The sequence below is a fragment of the Etheostoma cragini genome, chromosome 13, assembly GCF_013103735.1.
Source record: "Etheostoma cragini isolate CJK2018 chromosome 13, CSU_Ecrag_1.0, whole genome shotgun sequence".
NCBI lineage: Eukaryota > Metazoa > Chordata > Actinopteri > Perciformes > Percidae > Etheostoma > Etheostoma cragini.
Window position 1 is genome coordinate 20281538 of NC_048419.1, and position 16329 is coordinate 20297866.

Here is a 16329-nt window from a genome sequence, read left to right on the forward strand (position 1 = left end):
GCACCCACTCGATGTAGCTGACAAGAAACTCAACACAATTTTTTTCTTCTTTTAGAAACAAGAGAGGAAGCAGGAAGTTACAGACTCTGGATCAGTTTGAGAGTTCAAGCTGATATCTGCAGCAACACTGAGATCAGATGTATGGAGTGGTCGTCACCTTCATCATAACATGTTAAACTGCAGCTTTGGTGAAGTCTGACTGATGGTGAAAAGTAACTAAGTGCATTTAGAAGTACTGTACTTAAGCACAAATATAAGGTACTTACTTTACTTGAGTATTTTCTTTTCATGCCACTTTTACTTCGACTCCACTAGTTATTTTACAAATTAAAGAGAGAATTTAGATCTTTTGAAGAGTGGTTGTATAAGGTACTTACAGAGATGGGAAGTAAGGAAGTACAAATACTTTGTTACTATACTCAAGTAGATTTTTCAGATATTTTTACTTTCCCTTACTATTTATTTTTTTGCTGACTTTTTACTTTTGGTCCTTACATATTTAACACAAATATCTGTTCTTTCTACTGCTCACATTTTACAAAATTAGCTCTTTACTTTAGTTTCAAATAATTTCAGTGAAGTTTCCGTTAATTTTTTTGGTGTCCTCAATACTAAATTCAATCTAATTGGATGGGAACATATGGTGCATTTGACGCACCACTACAATTTGCCATCTAGTGGTTGTTAGTTGCAACTCTAAAAGTATGGGGAACTTCTTAATTATTGTATGTTTAGTAAGTCATATTTTATCTTTTATTTTACACATTTGAGCACACAAACACACATACATGTAGATTCTTTTAAATCTTAAGGGGAAGATTAAAAAAGAGAAACTGGATATTTTAATTCTCACAAAATCACAACTGAATTCATATCTTGCTACTCAGTCAGGATGTTAATATCCTGGACTTCGAGTCTCTGTCACACTAATCATATTTGGGATGTTTTAGGCCTATGGCAGAACTCCATTTAAAATGTAGGCAATGGCATAGAAAGAGGCATCTTTCCATGTCTACTGAAGTTTCTCAACTCGCACTCTAATAACAATTGTGTCATTTGCAAGGCAACTTTACTTTTATACTTTAACTACATTTCCAAGCCTGTAGCTACTTTGTTACTTTTACTTGAGTAAAGAAGTTCAATCAGTACTTCTACTTTTGCCAAAGTATTTTTTTTTAACACAAGTAACTTCTACTTGAGTACAGGAAGTGAGTAGTTTTGCCATCCCTGGGTACTTTTTTTTTCTTGCAGAATTAGTATATTACCTACCGCTAGTGTCGCATTGCCAGACCTATCTCCATGGCGCTGTCCACACAACATTCCAGGATAGGAGAAAAAAACAAAAACGGGAAGGAACTTGTTTAGATGGAACGTGAGCTCTGGAATTAAAATGGCTGTTGAGTGTGTGATGAAAATTTTACTTACAGCTTTAGTGCATAACTTTGATATTAATGAATGTCAGTTACATTCAAGCCATTGCCCAATGAGTTGCTGCGAAGCTAATCAAGACTGTCAGCTCCACACAACTCTCTCTTTATTTCTCAGTATGGCTAGGTTCACATGATTTTCCAACACAGAAACTCGAGTAAAGAGAATTACTTCTTCTGAACAGTCCATCGTGTTTTTTTAATACTTTGTGTCCTCTGTTCCTACCATGGCGGTTTATAGCAACTACGCGGGGGCAGTGTTGTTGTCATTACTAAGAATTCCTCACGGGGGAGACAGAAACTATGCACTATAGCTTAAAAGAAAAAAGATCAATATGATTTGATTATCAGTTCTAGCTTGGAGGAAGTTTCCCAAATGGACCGGAGATTAGAATGCCAACACAAAGAAAGTGAAGAACTAAACCGTAAATGAAACAACGTCAATACAGACTGTAGCAGATGGCGGGCGGCACGCCCCCAGTTTGAAGAAGCAGGCAAGAGTACTGACATGTAAGCTAAGCTCATGTACTGCTGTAGATAGTGGCAGCAGCTAAATGTATTTTAGCCACTGGAAAAAAAAGATCTTCATCAGTTTACATGTACGCTATATTTAGAAAATGTTCACCGCTCTACTTTGCCCCCAAATAGTAGTTTTACCTTGCAGAACATGAGAGTTGCTGGTCTACCACTGCCTTGATCAGTTAGTCGTTTGTTTTGTTGGTTCCTAACCCTTTAAAACACCAGTCACACAAAAACACAAACTGAGGGGTAGACCAGCAACTCCTGTGTTCTTTCAAAGGAATCTGGTGGCTTTGAAAAGAGCATAGATAACAGCTTCAGTTCCCCCAGAGTTCACCTAAACAGGGCTGTCTGACTTCAGGGTTTTCCTTCTGACAGTCTTAGAATTAAAAATAAATGAAGTCCTTCCCTCTGACAGGAAAGGACTCAACACATTATTCACAAACCTTTAGAACCGGCAGTCTGGAGGAGGCTAAACCAGCGGGCAGGTGGATTTAGATTTTTAAAGGCCAGGCTTACTTAAAGGGTGCATTCTGGGAGTGTAGATACAAAAATAAATACCCACATCTAGCGGAAGTCACAGCTGACGGTAACAGAGCTGCTGATGTGTGAAAATGCAATTTTTTTTGTTCAGCTCAACACTGTGTCTAAAAATTAAATACATTAGTAATATTTGTTCCATTTGTGATATTTAAATATTGTGGTTGGCCACCACTGCACAGGACAATGCTGCGTGTGCTTTAGTGCGTTTCATCGGTTGCACACAGGCATCTGTTTCACAGACAATGGCATAGCATATTCACTTGCTGGACTGAGGGGTAATAAGTTTGACTACGTTTTTGCTAGGTTTTATTTGGGATGCAATTTTGGGGATTTCAGGATTTTATTGTCATTTATTATATTAATATTTTCATTAATTTTAACATCATGGTACCCTGTTGGAGATAGGAATTTAACATTAAACTGTTTTTATGACTGCAGTCCATATGATGCTGGATATTTAACACGCGTGCCAATTGATTTTTCCTAGATCTGATTACATTCCTCTTCATGTTTAAAATGCAGACTTAGAGATTTTTATATCTAGACCAAAATCATATTTTCTCTGTTTCATTCGTTTCCTGAATTCTGAATTCCTGAAAGGCAACACAAAAACACAGATGAGCCTATGGCATGTTTTTTGGTGCGTTTACTGACACAGAACTAAGTATGAGATAAATTGGAGAATAACCAATTGGAGAAAAAAAAAAAACACGTTTATTCAAATCCAACTTTTCCAACAAACTCATGTTGATAATAATACTAATATAGTAACGGCTGTCTGAGGTTAAAAATTAAGATTTAACAAGTTAAAATTCAATGTGTTGACATTAATAATTCCCTTTAAGAATTTGTTTAATGTCAAATGCAGAAATAAGATTCAGATTCTTGATGTAAAAATTCAGTTTTTAACTGACTAAAATAGTTTTTGTAACCAGAAATTTAATCTTTGAATCAAAGCTTTTTGATTTTAACTTGTCAAATGCATTTGTGTACAAAGAACAGTTTCTTCTGAAGGTGTTGCTAATAAACAAATCCTTTTTCTCGGAATGAAGTTGGAATGGGGCGCAGTCAAGACGTCTCATAAACTTAAAAGAAACCGCTGCAGTTTTATTTTGGGTCCAACTGCCCATCATTTCTCTCTCAGCTCGGAAGAGATTACCACGAACATTTAGAGCATGTTCACATTCACTTCCACGTGCGTCTCCGGCAGGAAGCTGCTTCATTAAATGTGTTTAGAACTAACAGCGATGGATAAACGACCAAAAATAAGAGTTTGTTATAAAAAAGAAAGAATATTTTCAGGTTTAAAAGTCTGAACTAGGACAATGAAAGATGCCAGGACAGTGAGCCTGCAGCAGGACTTGCTGTTTTCAGAGTCTGGTTCTGGTCTCAGGGTCCAGCTGACTGAGAAGGGGTGGAGGGAGGAAAAGAACCCTGTCCTGGGGTGTGGTGTTCCAAACTTTGGAGCTGCAGCGCGTCAGTAAGTCTTCTTAACTGAGCCAAAGCCAGAGAAACCCATCACAGCTGCCATCTCGTCGTCCTCCTCAAAGTCCACGTCCTCCTCTGCACGCCGTTTCCTCTCCTTCTGCTTCTCCTTCTTGTAGGCCTTCGCCTTCTCCTCCTGAAAACCCAGAGGACATTGGCCGTCAAGTATGCATCATAAAACCACAACCCCCCCCGGGGGCCTCCACTTCCTGTCCGCTATTCTCCTCACCTCCTCACGCAGCTCCTTTATTCGCTCCTCAAAGTGGTACTCCTTCTGCTTCTCCTCCATCTTCTTCTTGTTCACCTCAAAACGTTTCTTCACCTGATCCAAAGACGAGCGCTCGACTCGCATCGACATCCCCAGGTTCCTCTGGTCTGCACACACACGCGCACACACACACACACACACGGTTACACAACAAACATCGAGCCGATTGATTGTGACTTTATCTTCGTAAACTTACGTTTTTTGCCATTAATGTGATCCAGGAAGTTGATGGAGTCTTTCACGACGCAGTCACAGACATTACAGTAGTAACTAAAAGAGAAGAAGAATACAGCCATTCAGAGTGGGCCAACAGACAGGCCAGTGTGAAGATTAATAATTAAATATTTAATTTTGGGATCAGTTTTCTGATGATGTCGTTACTGTACTCTGTCAGATCATGAAAATTCATCCATCACTACCAAAGACACCAGTCATTTAATACGGTGATTTACTTATTTAAAGTAAGAATTATGTTCAAGGATTAAGGGTGAGGACGTCACAAAATTTGACGACAGACATCAAAAACTTTAATAGCAGTATGAAATGAAAAAAAAGAAAGAAATTTGCTACAGCCCTACTTCTTTAGTAGAAGTCAGACACAATCTGGTTCTGGTGTCAGTTTAAAAAAAAGGGGGGGAAATATCATATTTGTGTTTCATCATGAAACTCTTCTTACCCGCCCATCTCAGCCTGAGGAGTGGTCTTTGTGATGACGATGGTCTTCCCCAGTTTGGACTCAAGATCCACTTTATAGTCTCTGTGGCGCAGGAGCTCCCGCTTGACCGGCGGAGCCGTTTTCCCTAAAAGAGAGAGCAAGAGAGGGATACCATTAATATGTCAGTCAAACCACCACCACAATGATAATAAGTGAATAATGTGAATTATAATGATCCACAATTAATTTCCCAAAGTGGTTTTAGTTTCTCAGATGAGGAGATTCAGACTGACTAAACGGTTTCAGGAGTCTCACAATTAATGATGGCCCTTTGGAAAATAAAAGCCCTAACCCCTAAACGCATGTACTCACCATCTCTCCTCTCTTTGTCTCTCTCCTCAGCCAGTCGTTTCTGAGCAAGGTTTTCATACTCATCTTTGTCCCACTTGCGACGAAAGTCATTCTTACTGGACTACAAGAGAAGAAGAAGAAGAAGACGGTATTTAAAGCCAGAGACAAACTCTTGCCCTTGTGGAAAACCAGTGGTGGAAGTGCTGTGCTTTTTCTAAAAGGTACTTGTGTAACTTAATATTTCTACTCCACTACATCTCACAGGTAAATATTGTACTTTATACTCCATTACTAAATACTTACATACAGAAACAAAGCAATTTACATACAAATTCATTAGTACTTATAATCTAGTAATAGACTTAGCTTTATTCAGGGCACACAAGAAAACGGTCCATATCGTAATAGCAAAAGTCAAATACAAGGCAAAAAACACATACAATAAAGAATGTTAACAGTTAAGAGTTCAAAAATACACAAAGGGAGTGTTCTGATATTAGCATATAGACTAAAACAACAATGGTTCCACAATCTCAAAGTGAACCTAACCACACTTATTGCAGGGTTCACTAGTGTTGCAATTAGTCTACACACATACGCCTGTACATGAGATTCCTGAGTACAGCAGGACAGGTGGATACATACATCAACACTGCCCCATTGTGTCATTTTAAGAAGCAGCCTCATGCCATCATCATAATATTACTCTTCTTAGAATTGTACTTAACTTCAAAGTCTGAGCCAGATTGGGAGCAGACCATTAGTTACTGTTAGCCAGCAATATATGGACAAAGAATCACCAGATCATCTTTGTACATAATACATATTTTTCTAAAATGGGCCATTCTGCATAATAGGTGACGTTACTTTTACTTTTGGTACTAGCAGGAGATTAATATTTTAATGCTAACTTAATACTTGTTAAGAAGTTGAGGAGGTTGTTTCAGGGAGATGAATTATCCACAGAGGATGTTTCTCCAAAACACAGATCAGGTGTTCCGGTTTAACGAGAGTCCATGTTAACTGGTGACCGTCAGCCAAAAGCGTCTGTTGTTGTCGTAGTGACGACAGCTGTTGAAAACGGGAAGAGAATACGTAGCTGTCCGCGTGAATGCCTTTTTGTTAAGTTGTCATTAAAATTTAAAACATAACGACGTGTACATTATCTCTCTGATTTGTCTTTGGAGTCTAGTCTGAAGAAACTTGTCCTTTGCGTTTGGAACGTGACTTGCTGTTAAGGAAAACAGGAACACAGCGTTGCTCTTCCTGTTAATGTCTAGAATACGTTTTATTAAATACACCTTTTTTTCTTCAGAGCCTGTTTGAGTAAACACATGTCACGTAGAAAAGTTATTAGCCCTTTTAAAAGTGAAAAAAAATGATTAATGAGTAACAACTTGGATTTGAACTCGTAGCTGCCGTTGTGAGAAAATATATAAGACTCAAGGGCTTAACGCAACGCGCCATAGCATGGTCTCAGGTGCTGCTGGGCATGGCTTCATATCAACTCAAACGTCACACAGCGTCTCTGAAAATGAAGAGGCAGCTAGATCAACTGGTGACCACAACACACTGTGTGCAAATAACTCACAAGTTATTCTTGCTCAAAAATTGTCTTTATGTTGTTTGATTCACACAAAATACACGCCTTTTATGTTTGTCAATTGTAAGCACGTTCAAATCAACCTGAAACTCAAATGTCCATCTCTGACAAAACAAACAATAAGTCTCAGCTATCTCTTACATTATATCTTTAAAACAGGAGGCAGATCCAGTTGTGACCACTGTAGCCTTAAGCTACTAACATTAATATAAATGATAGGCTATTTGTGTTAGTAGCTTCAACCTTGAGGTTATAGGCTACTAACACCTCCTTTGGTCACCACTCCTTCCAGTTCTCAGCTGCAAATGACTGAAATGAACTACAAAAAAGACTTTGAAATTCATAACCCTTATCTCACTTACTGACTTAAAAGTATGGCTGCCTGCGCTCCTGTCGGAGGGCTGTCCATGCTAACTGTTCTGCATCTGTACTGTACTATTCATCCTGCACACACGTGTATGTGAAATCATGTTTATTTATTGTTTGTTTTGTCAGAGATGGACATTTGAGTTTCAGGTTGATTTGAACGTGCTTACAATTGACAAACATAAAAGGCGTGTATTTTGTGGGAATCAAACAACATAAAGACAATTTTTGAGCAAGAGTAACTTGTGAGTTATTTGCACGCAGTGTGTTGTGGTCACCAGTTGATCTAGCTGCCTCTTCATTTTCAGAGACGCTGTGTGACGTTTGAGTTGATATGAAGCCATGCCCAGCAGCACCTGAGACCATGCTATGGCGCGTTGCGTTAAGCCCTTGAGTCTTATATATTTTCTCACAACGGCAGCTACGAGTTCGAATCCAAGTTGTTACTCATTAATCATTTTTTTCTACTTTTAAAAAGGCTAATAACTTTTCTACGTGACATGTGTTTACTCAAACAGGCTCTGAAGACAAAAAGGTGTATTTAATAAAACGTATTCTAGACATTAACAGGAAGAGCAACGCTGTGTTCCTGTTTTCCTTAACAGCAAGTCACGTTGCAAACGCAAAGGACAAGTTTCCTCAGACTAGACTCCAAAGACAAATCAGAGAGATAATGTACACGTCGTTATGTTTTAAATTTTAATGACAACTTAACAAAAAGGCATTCACGCGGACAGCTACGTATTCTCTTCCCGTTTTCAACAGCTGTCGTCACTACGACAACAAGAGACGCTTTTGGCTGACGGTCACCAGTTAACATGGACTCTCGTTAAACCGGAACACCGGTACTTAAAACTGGTAGCAACACTTCGTTTAGATCAGTTTCACGTTCAAAATCTTTGATTTTCCGACGCTCGTAGGCAAAGGAGTTGCTCAGCTTCTTTTTCTGATAACTTAAGATTCAGACGTCCGATGACTAACGTCGTTCATCCGGTTAAAATATATAGATTAAACGAAGGTATCTGAATATATTTTCTATAATGAAACGTTATAGTCTTGATGTTATCTGTTGATGTGTTTGTGACTATGCTTTTATTCTGAAGGAATCTGGCCGGAAGTATCGTTGTTGTTGCGGTTAGCAGAGAACAGAATAACATTCAATAGTTATTCTTCTTCAGCAGTGAAGCAAACAGTTATACACCAACACACATTGAAAACGAATGATTAAGGAAATACCCGTTTTAAATATTTAATGGTACGTTCATTTTAATGTGAAATGAAACGGTAAACGTTGAAATTGTTATCTGGTCTCTAGCACGGGTGTATTAGGAGAACTCTAGCTAACGCTAGCTGTTAGCTGAGGAGCCGTTTCAAACTATATTAAACACTTTAAACGGAGTCCGCCTGAGGCATTAGCAGCACTGATAAAAATACACATCCGGACCGAAGTGCAAGTCACGAAAGATTGAAGCCATTTTTACATATTTAGCAGATACAAAAACAGATCAGAAACTCACCCCACTGCCGGACGCCATGTTGTTTACCGAGTAACAGAACAGAAGGCCTCGCCTGTCGCAGTGTTTTAAAAAGCAAAACACCGCCGCCTGCTGGAGTGGAGACGCATTATAGGTTGTGTTGAGTGAATGAATTATTTTTCTTAGGCTAACATTCATTACATTAAAAAGAGGAATAACCCACTGGATTTCACTGATGTTATCTTCTCCGTACACAGAAACCACATCTAATTGACAGAAATTAGAAAGAAAGAAAGAACTTTCCTTTGTGACAAAATACAATAGGCCTACAGTATTTCATGCCAAAACAGGACTGCCCAATTTATCATCCATTACTGAGCAGATTATGCTATCATAACACCACGCAGTCACACATTTCACGAAGTCGTCAATTATTTTATTCAATTTATTTAGTTTGATTTAGTTTTTTGTTGTTGCTTCCAGTTAAAGTCTGCACTTTCAGCCCACTCAAGTAACTTTTACACTACTGCCATCCTTCAGCATCCATAGGCTGCATCTCCATCATCCGCCAGACCGGAAGCAGTCCAGGTTGGTTTTGGCATGCAAGCTCCGCCCCCCTCAGGTGCGGCTCATTAAAGAGCTGTGAAAGCGGAACAATGGCGTCTGTCCGTTTGAACTGAAGGCGCCAAACTCATACTGCAAAAATGTCAACCAGCGAAGTGGAGACGGCAGCACAGAGCCCGCTACTTTCCTCCAGGTCTGTAACAACAACAACCGGAAACACGTTTCATATTTTTGTTGTTTAAATCAGAGAGTTGCACATAGACACGTTCTTTTCACACATAGTGAAAACAACTGTCCCGGCAAAGACCCAGTTTATAGGCTACCCACAGAATATCTTTGCCAAATCAGTCATTATTAGGCTACTAGGGAAACATTTTCCTCCTTGCGTCAAAATAATATTTTATATTTTAATTGCAAATTTATATATGCTGAGTGATTAACTACCTCTCAGGCTGCACAGAGGCTGCAACCCCTGATTGGTGGAGATTATACACAGGCCAAGGCTAAAAACTTCTCTACACAGCAAGTTTCACAATTAAATATAGGCTAATTCTAATCTGTTGTTTATAGTATTTTTTTTTTTTTCTGCTGAAGGACAGGGCTCTTTGTAGTTATCACTTGGTATTTTATCAGGTCATAAACTTTTTTTTTTTTAATTGCTGCTTGAAACATTTGATTATCTTATTAGATTATTTTTTTTTAATACGACCATTTATTCAGAATTCCCAATTAAAAAAATATTTGCTAGATTTTATATAATAGATAAATGCAAGAAACAATGTTTAATTCACTTAATAACAGAAACCCTGTTTTAAATTGGTCAAGATAAGGAATGTAACAGTGAAATATCAATTAGGCTGCAAAAAAAAAAAGAATTTTAAGATACACAAGTTGTGGTTAACGATAATCCTAGTAATGCAAATCAAAAATTTCAGGCTACATTTAAAAAAAAGCATGAAAGGCTTCTCACTCTGAGGGTGAAGATACCATGGATATAGAAACAGTTGTTTTAAATGCAGGACCTTTTTTAGTTGTAGTCTCACATTGCCAGACCTACCTCCTGAGTGTAAGTGCAATTGGCTTCTCTGAGCATCACGGTTGAAGTCCTTTTAAAAATTCAGGGCAGGGGGTAGTTTTATGGAAGAACTAAGGATGTAATCTCTTTGACTATTTGACCGCAGCCCAGATGTGATGTATTTTATTTATATTTTTGTCCTCAGCTTCTGTTTCAGTCCATGGTCATGCGTTTGTGTGAAGGGCTGGTCGGCTGCAGTGTGGAATGGCCTCCCTGACCCACTTCTGCCCGCCTCCAGATGCTCCGCCCCCGAGCCGTGGCTCCTCCCCGGCTGCAGCTCCGTCTACGACAGCTTGGTCAGGTAAGCAACTCACCTGGAGGTCTCTGGCTGGAGCTACAAGTTCTGAAGAGCATTTCTGATGATGACTACGACGACATCTTGAATTTCTGTATTGATTAACGGGTCAGCGGTCTGTTTAGAAGTACTCTGATCTTTTACTGAAGTAAGAGCAGTAATACCAGTGTAGAAATACACTGTAAACAAATTTCCAGATTTCAATATGATAAGTTTTTATATAGCAGATATTTTACTGAATTATCAAGAGATGTGGGGAGGATAGTTGGTGATTTTAAAATGAACCAGTTCACATAAAAACAGTAGGTTCAATCTCCCACTCATTGATTACTTCTTACTGTACTCTTCCTCCTTCTCTTCATCACAGTAACGTCTCTCCTACACAGTCTCCTGCTGCTGCCAGCAGCCCGCGAGGACGCGAGAGAGCTGCCAATAACAAACCTCGCAGGTCTGACAACTTTATTTACCTTATTTCAAAGAGCAGAGACTCTCACATTGTTTAATGCTGAATGTTGCACAAGTGTTTATTTTTGCATCAATTTGAACAGCCAAGATAATTTAATTTACCGACAGAAACTTTAACGCCAACATGCTTCCTGTCAGATCAGCTGCAGTAACTCAGTCAATAATACTTTATTGTACAGTAAATCTAAAGCTGCTTGGCAAAAAGACAGAAAATGGATAGACTAAATGACATTGAAGTTCAAATCTTTTTTATAAATTATACAATGTGCGTGTGGAAGTGTTTTTTAATAATACTATATCCACCCTGTCTACAGTCACGCTAAACTGTCTGTCTTCCTGCAGGCCGTCCATACTTGAGCGTTGTATCCTCAAAGTGTCCACCAGCAGTGTGGCTGTGGGGACGGACGATCTGGACAAGAGGTCAGTACACTCAGAGTACAGCTGCTCAACAAACGAAACATTTAACCCTTGTGCATCACGTGGGAAATCTTTCCCTTTCTTTAGTTTTCATTTTAATGTTTTGAATTTTGGAAGTTGTACCTCCGGCTTTATTTTTATCATTCTAGTAATGCTCTGTTAAAATAACAATGAAATGATGTGTTACTGACTTTAGGCCAGAGTTTTGTTGGTCAATTGGATAATCACTTTCTGCTGCTGCAAGATAGCAATATGCCAAGAATTCACCTGAACACACCTCCCTGTACGACCAGCACATCCATGGGCAGGTGCATTTGCTATTTCAACCATGTGGGTGCAGGATGGGAAATAACAACTGCGTCTGTCTTAAACTAGCAAAGACTCTTCCGTCAGGCTTTGCGCTGAGTGCAAGATAAGGCCCTCAAACCCTGTCCCGTTTAACCCTTTTTTTAATTCCACGGCCTTTACAGAATAACATCATGCATTCCTTTATATCAGACTTTTATTCTAGAGCCCTGGCATCAAAATTGTATTTTCCTTTTGTTTGTTTTTATTTTTTTGTGTGTTCTTTCTGTTTTCCACCAGATAAATTGTCATGTTTGCCCTATGGGCTAAGTGCAGAAGCTTTGTTTGTTTTGTCTATTAGCAGGATTATGGAAAAACTTATTTTCATGAAACTTTGAAGGTTGTAGAATAGGCCAAGAAAGAACCATTACATTTTGATCAGAGTCAAAAAGCAGATAACTAATTTTCACTTCAGTTAAGATCTGTGGAGCATTAATGAGGTGTCGGAAATAAATTCCCACTGCATTAACATTGTGCGACAGGGAAGGCATTGGCGGAGGTCTGTGCACTCCGAGGGCCCTTGGGCTATAGTGTTTGACGCAAGGCATCAAAAGCAATGTTGCCACCGTTAACTTTTTTCGTTTTTGGCACTTTATTGACTTAATGCATAATTAACAAATGTCAAAGATGCAAGGTTGCAGTATTTTACAAAAAAATCTAAAATATTCAAACTACAATATGTGAAATCCTAAAATTAATATATGGCAAGGACAATATTCTGAGAAGGATTTATGGCAGGATGTTGGCCCCTATGTTGACTGAGCTAAAAGTATTTTTTTATTTATATATATATATATATATATATATATATATATATATATATATATATTATTCCTTCCTTTTGAAATGTTTTCATAATTCAGGTTGCATTAATGTTTTGGGACTTTATGGTGCTTTACAGAGATGGTACCACACTCTTTCTCCTGCTGTTCCATTAAGGCTCAGTTCAACCAAGATCCAAAACAAATGGTTTTAGATTTAATGTTTAAGTTTGAAGATTTCTGCTTTCACTTTTTTTTTTTTTTTTTTTTTTTTTAAACAAATACGGTGAATTTAATTTTACTCCCAGCATTAAACTTAAAAAAAAGAAATTCCAACAGCAGCAGGTCTCTCCAGAACTAGGGCCCAACACTGGCCGTTGATGACATTCATGTTTGCAAGCTTGCGGGCGTCTTCTTTGACAGTTGGTGGCTGTGACGTTCCAAAATGTCAAGCAGTGAAACTTCATGCATTAAACTGTGACTAATGTACCCATGGTGCTACTAGTGGTCAAACGTTCCACAGGGTGACTTTTGTAATTGAACCTATATCTGGTCCCTGCAGGCCCCCTCTCGGTCGCTGCTACCCTCGCGTCCCGGACCCAGCCAACACGGAGACCAACGCTGCAGTTATGAAGCGGCGGCAGAAACAGATCCAGTACGGCAAAAACACCAGCGGCTACCAGAACTACGTGCAGCAAGTCCCCAAGTGAGAAAATCTTAACTTAACGTCCATACATCCACTTAGAAATCATAACGGGTGGCTGCAGAACTTGCCTGAGAATCCAAAGTAATCCAGTGACAGTTGCACACTTTTGACTAAATGAAAACAAATGTAGACTAAAATGTGTCTAAAACGAACAGCAGTACCTACCTGTAGCTGACATTACAATTTAATGAGTAATGGCTGATAACAGATCAGCAATGTTATTTTTGACTTTCACACTGAGCAGATAAAATGCAGCGGAAGGAAACATTAAGTTATTAAGAGTAACGGAAAATAATCTGACTATGTAGTATCTGCTCTATAAAATCTGACCACTCCTTCTTAGACATATGAGGGATCCTAAGCTCCACCCGTCCACTCCCAATAAGTACAGGAAGTACAGCCGGCGCTCTTGGGACATGCAGGTGCGTCTGTGGAGGCGAGCTCTGCACCTGTGGGACCCTCCGACTGACAACCAGCCGGATGCCGCTGACACACAGGACCCAGTGGAACAACTGTGGGTGCACGGAATGTCTGAACTAGAGCTGCAACTAATTATTTTTTTGATGCATTTATGGAATTAATAAATCAGAAGTTTGGGATGTTGGGAAAAATTTACTTAAATCTTTATTTTTTATGATGACTCTTTGTAGTTAATTGAGCTCCTTTTGCCATCATTTCGTTTCAGGCAAAGCCAGCTGGCGAAGATGACCTCTGACCTGTGTGAGGATGGAGGAGACAAACAGAGAGAGAAGGAGACTCCAGCAGCCTCTAAAGCCTCCTTTGTGTGTCCTCTATCTGCCATGATGTCACGGGATGGCCCTGGAACCTGGAACATCCCTCTCTCTCCGGTAACAACTTAACAGTCGGACTAATAATATCTTGTCTTTTAAAAACACAAATGTATAGTTTTTTTATGTTAACAAACTGAAAGAATATTGCATTTGTTAGACTGTTTTCCTGTACGATTTGGTGCTTTAGTGAGTATGGGGCAGCAGGGCTGAAGCAGGATTTAAAAAAATGCTGAGGTCATATAGGCCAACTTAACCTTTTTATAGAATCTGTTGTTTTTAGGGGAAAATGTTGGATGCTTTGCACAGCTCTAACAGCAAAGACAGGGGGAAACTTGTTTAAGTGCTGTTTTCGTCCTGTCAGGAGGCAGAGATGAATCACAGGACTCTTCGCTCTCCTCCCGGCCTGAGCTACTCCTTCAGCAATCGGCTGCCCACTAATGACAACATGACCGACTGGCTCCGCCTCCTGCTAGAGGCCGACAACGGCCAAGGTGAGGTTACAACAGAAACTATTCTGATATTTTACTTTGTAAAAGTAGTAATACTACAGTGTACTAAGTTTAAAGTCCTGCACTCCAAATCTTACTGTAGTAAAAGTACTAGCATCAAAATATGATTAACAGTACCAATGATGCAGGAGAATATATATTGTATTTATAATTTGTTGAAGCATTGTGTTAATCACTTTGTACAGCTGTAATAAAAGTACAAACTTGAGGTAGTAGAGGAACTTAAGTACAGTACTTGACTAAACGTATAAGTTTAGAGGAAACTCAAAGTATGATAAAAGTGACCTTTTCAGGATTTCTGTAGAAATCCAAGAATAGGCCATGTAAAGAAATGTTTACTATCAGTTTTGAAACAGAACATAAAACTTTTTTTGTTCTTTTCAGATTTCTTGCAATTTATCTATGAATTGTTTTAATTTACTCCATTTTTTTTTTCTATACACTTTTTCATATTTGTGTTCTGGTAGATTTTGGCTCTGATGACCAGCAGGTTCCAGTTTTCTCTGACCAGCTCTTGTGGAATCCATACTGAGAAGTCACTGGATCTCCACTTGTCTAAAACAAGTGAGGTGTAGTCCTGTCAACTCTTCAACTCCTATATTTATCGTTGAGATAACTCAATGGGATGTTGTTGATCCTGAATGTGTTGGAGTCAAGTTTGTTTCCAGTACATTTGTCTTTTTAAGATGGTTGAAGATTTGCTATAACGACAGCAGGGATGTGATTGATCCTTGATCCCAAGTTACATCCACCCCTCCACGAGGAGGGCTGCAACCTGAAGAGAACTGAGATGAACCACCCTCCTCTCAGCTGAACACTTTGACCTGAGCATGGTACTTTAATTTGCACTTTCTGTATTTCTGTTGAACTGCATCAGATGGAGCACTCCCCACCTTGATCGTGTTTTAGAGTCCTGCACTGATGGAAAAGCTGCTATGTATTCATTTTTTTTTTGGTACTTTACTCACATTAACTTTATTACTCCTATTTGGCGTCACTTTATTGCCTCTCTACAGGCTGTTGTCGTTGTCCTACTGTCACCTTCATGCTCTGTCTAGATCAGCAGCTACTGTCTCTACCTCCTATGTTTTTTCTAAAAAACAAACCTTGATAAATGGAGGGGAAAACAGCTGTCACTTTGTGTTGTGAGTTTTTTTACTTTTTGTGTTTCCCAATTTGTCGTTTAATGCTGCTTGAATATTGAGAGCAAAGCTGAAAGATGTGATTAATAAAGATGTAAATAAAGTGTAATAAATTCACAGGCTGTTTTGTTTTTTCTACTTCTACAGACCTACATATGTATTTTAATCTTTAATTATTTTATAATCTAATTTAACACTTTCTTTCCGGAAAAGAAGAAATCAGAAGGACATACAGAAAGAAAGTGTTATAGAGCACTTTCTAAAACAGTGCTCACATGTTCAAATGGTGCTTGAAATATTTCTGGACTACACAATATAAAAAGCAAATACCATATATTAAAGTTTAAAAGTAAAATCTAAGTTTGTTGAAGGTGTTAATGTAACATGAATGTATTCTTCCTGATCAACTCATTTAACCAATGTAAGCAGTTGATCAGTCTAGGTTATTTTAGTCAGTGCTCTGCAGAGGATGGATGTGTTTTCGTCCACATGGTGTGCTGCTGTAGCCGGACAGCTTCAGTCTGATCTGACGGTGAATTATTTCTTTGTGTTTGTCCTTTAACTGCA

The 16329-nt window shown here is 38.8% G+C and overlaps 2 protein-coding genes and 1 long non-coding RNA gene across 6 annotated transcripts; 1 reads left to right on the forward strand and 2 right to left on the reverse strand.

Moving 5' to 3' along the window:
- Positions 1-3117: 3117 nt before the first annotated feature.
- LOC117955542 lies at positions 3118-16030 on the reverse strand. Its single transcript, XR_004659076.1, has 3 exons — positions 16019-16030; positions 11068-11076; positions 3118-3633 (listed from the first exon to the last, which is right to left on the reverse strand). It is a non-coding gene; the product is annotated as an uncharacterized LOC117955542 (long non-coding RNA).
- Positions 3573-8799, reverse strand: zmat2 (zinc finger, matrin-type 2). 2 transcript variants are annotated; one of them, XM_034890108.1, is made up of 7 exons: positions 8735-8799; positions 5270-5369; positions 4919-5042; positions 4439-4512; positions 4204-4349; positions 3943-4110; positions 3573-3910 (listed from the first exon to the last, which is right to left on the reverse strand). In XM_034890108.1, exons 1-6 carry the CDS (start codon positions 8750-8752, stop codon positions 3967-3969), a joined length of 606 nt encoding a protein of 201 aa, XP_034745999.1. In that variant the 5' UTR covers positions 8753-8799; the 3' UTR covers positions 3573-3910; positions 3943-3966. The 2 variants fall into 2 exon arrangements, with proteins under 2 accessions (XP_034745999.1, XP_034745998.1); XM_034890107.1 differs by having other exon boundaries at positions 3573-4110.
- slbp2 (stem-loop binding protein 2) lies at positions 9291-15879 on the forward strand. 3 transcript variants are annotated; one of them, XM_034890104.1, is made up of 9 exons: positions 9293-9449; positions 10489-10632; positions 10994-11074; positions 11434-11511; positions 13177-13320; positions 13664-13834; positions 14006-14168; positions 14473-14602; positions 15088-15189. In XM_034890104.1, the coding sequence occupies exons 1-9, from the start codon at positions 9397-9399 to the stop codon at positions 15150-15152; spliced, it is 1029 nt and encodes a 342-aa protein (XP_034745995.1). In that variant the 5' UTR covers positions 9293-9396; the 3' UTR covers positions 15153-15189. The 3 variants fall into 3 exon arrangements, with proteins under 3 accessions (XP_034745996.1, XP_034745995.1, XP_034745994.1); XM_034890103.1 differs by having other exon boundaries at positions 9296-9449; positions 10477-10632; positions 15088-15879; XM_034890105.1 differs by lacking the exon at positions 15088-15189 and having other exon boundaries at positions 9291-9449; positions 10477-10632; positions 14432-14588.
- Positions 16031-16329: the final 299 nt, after the last annotated feature.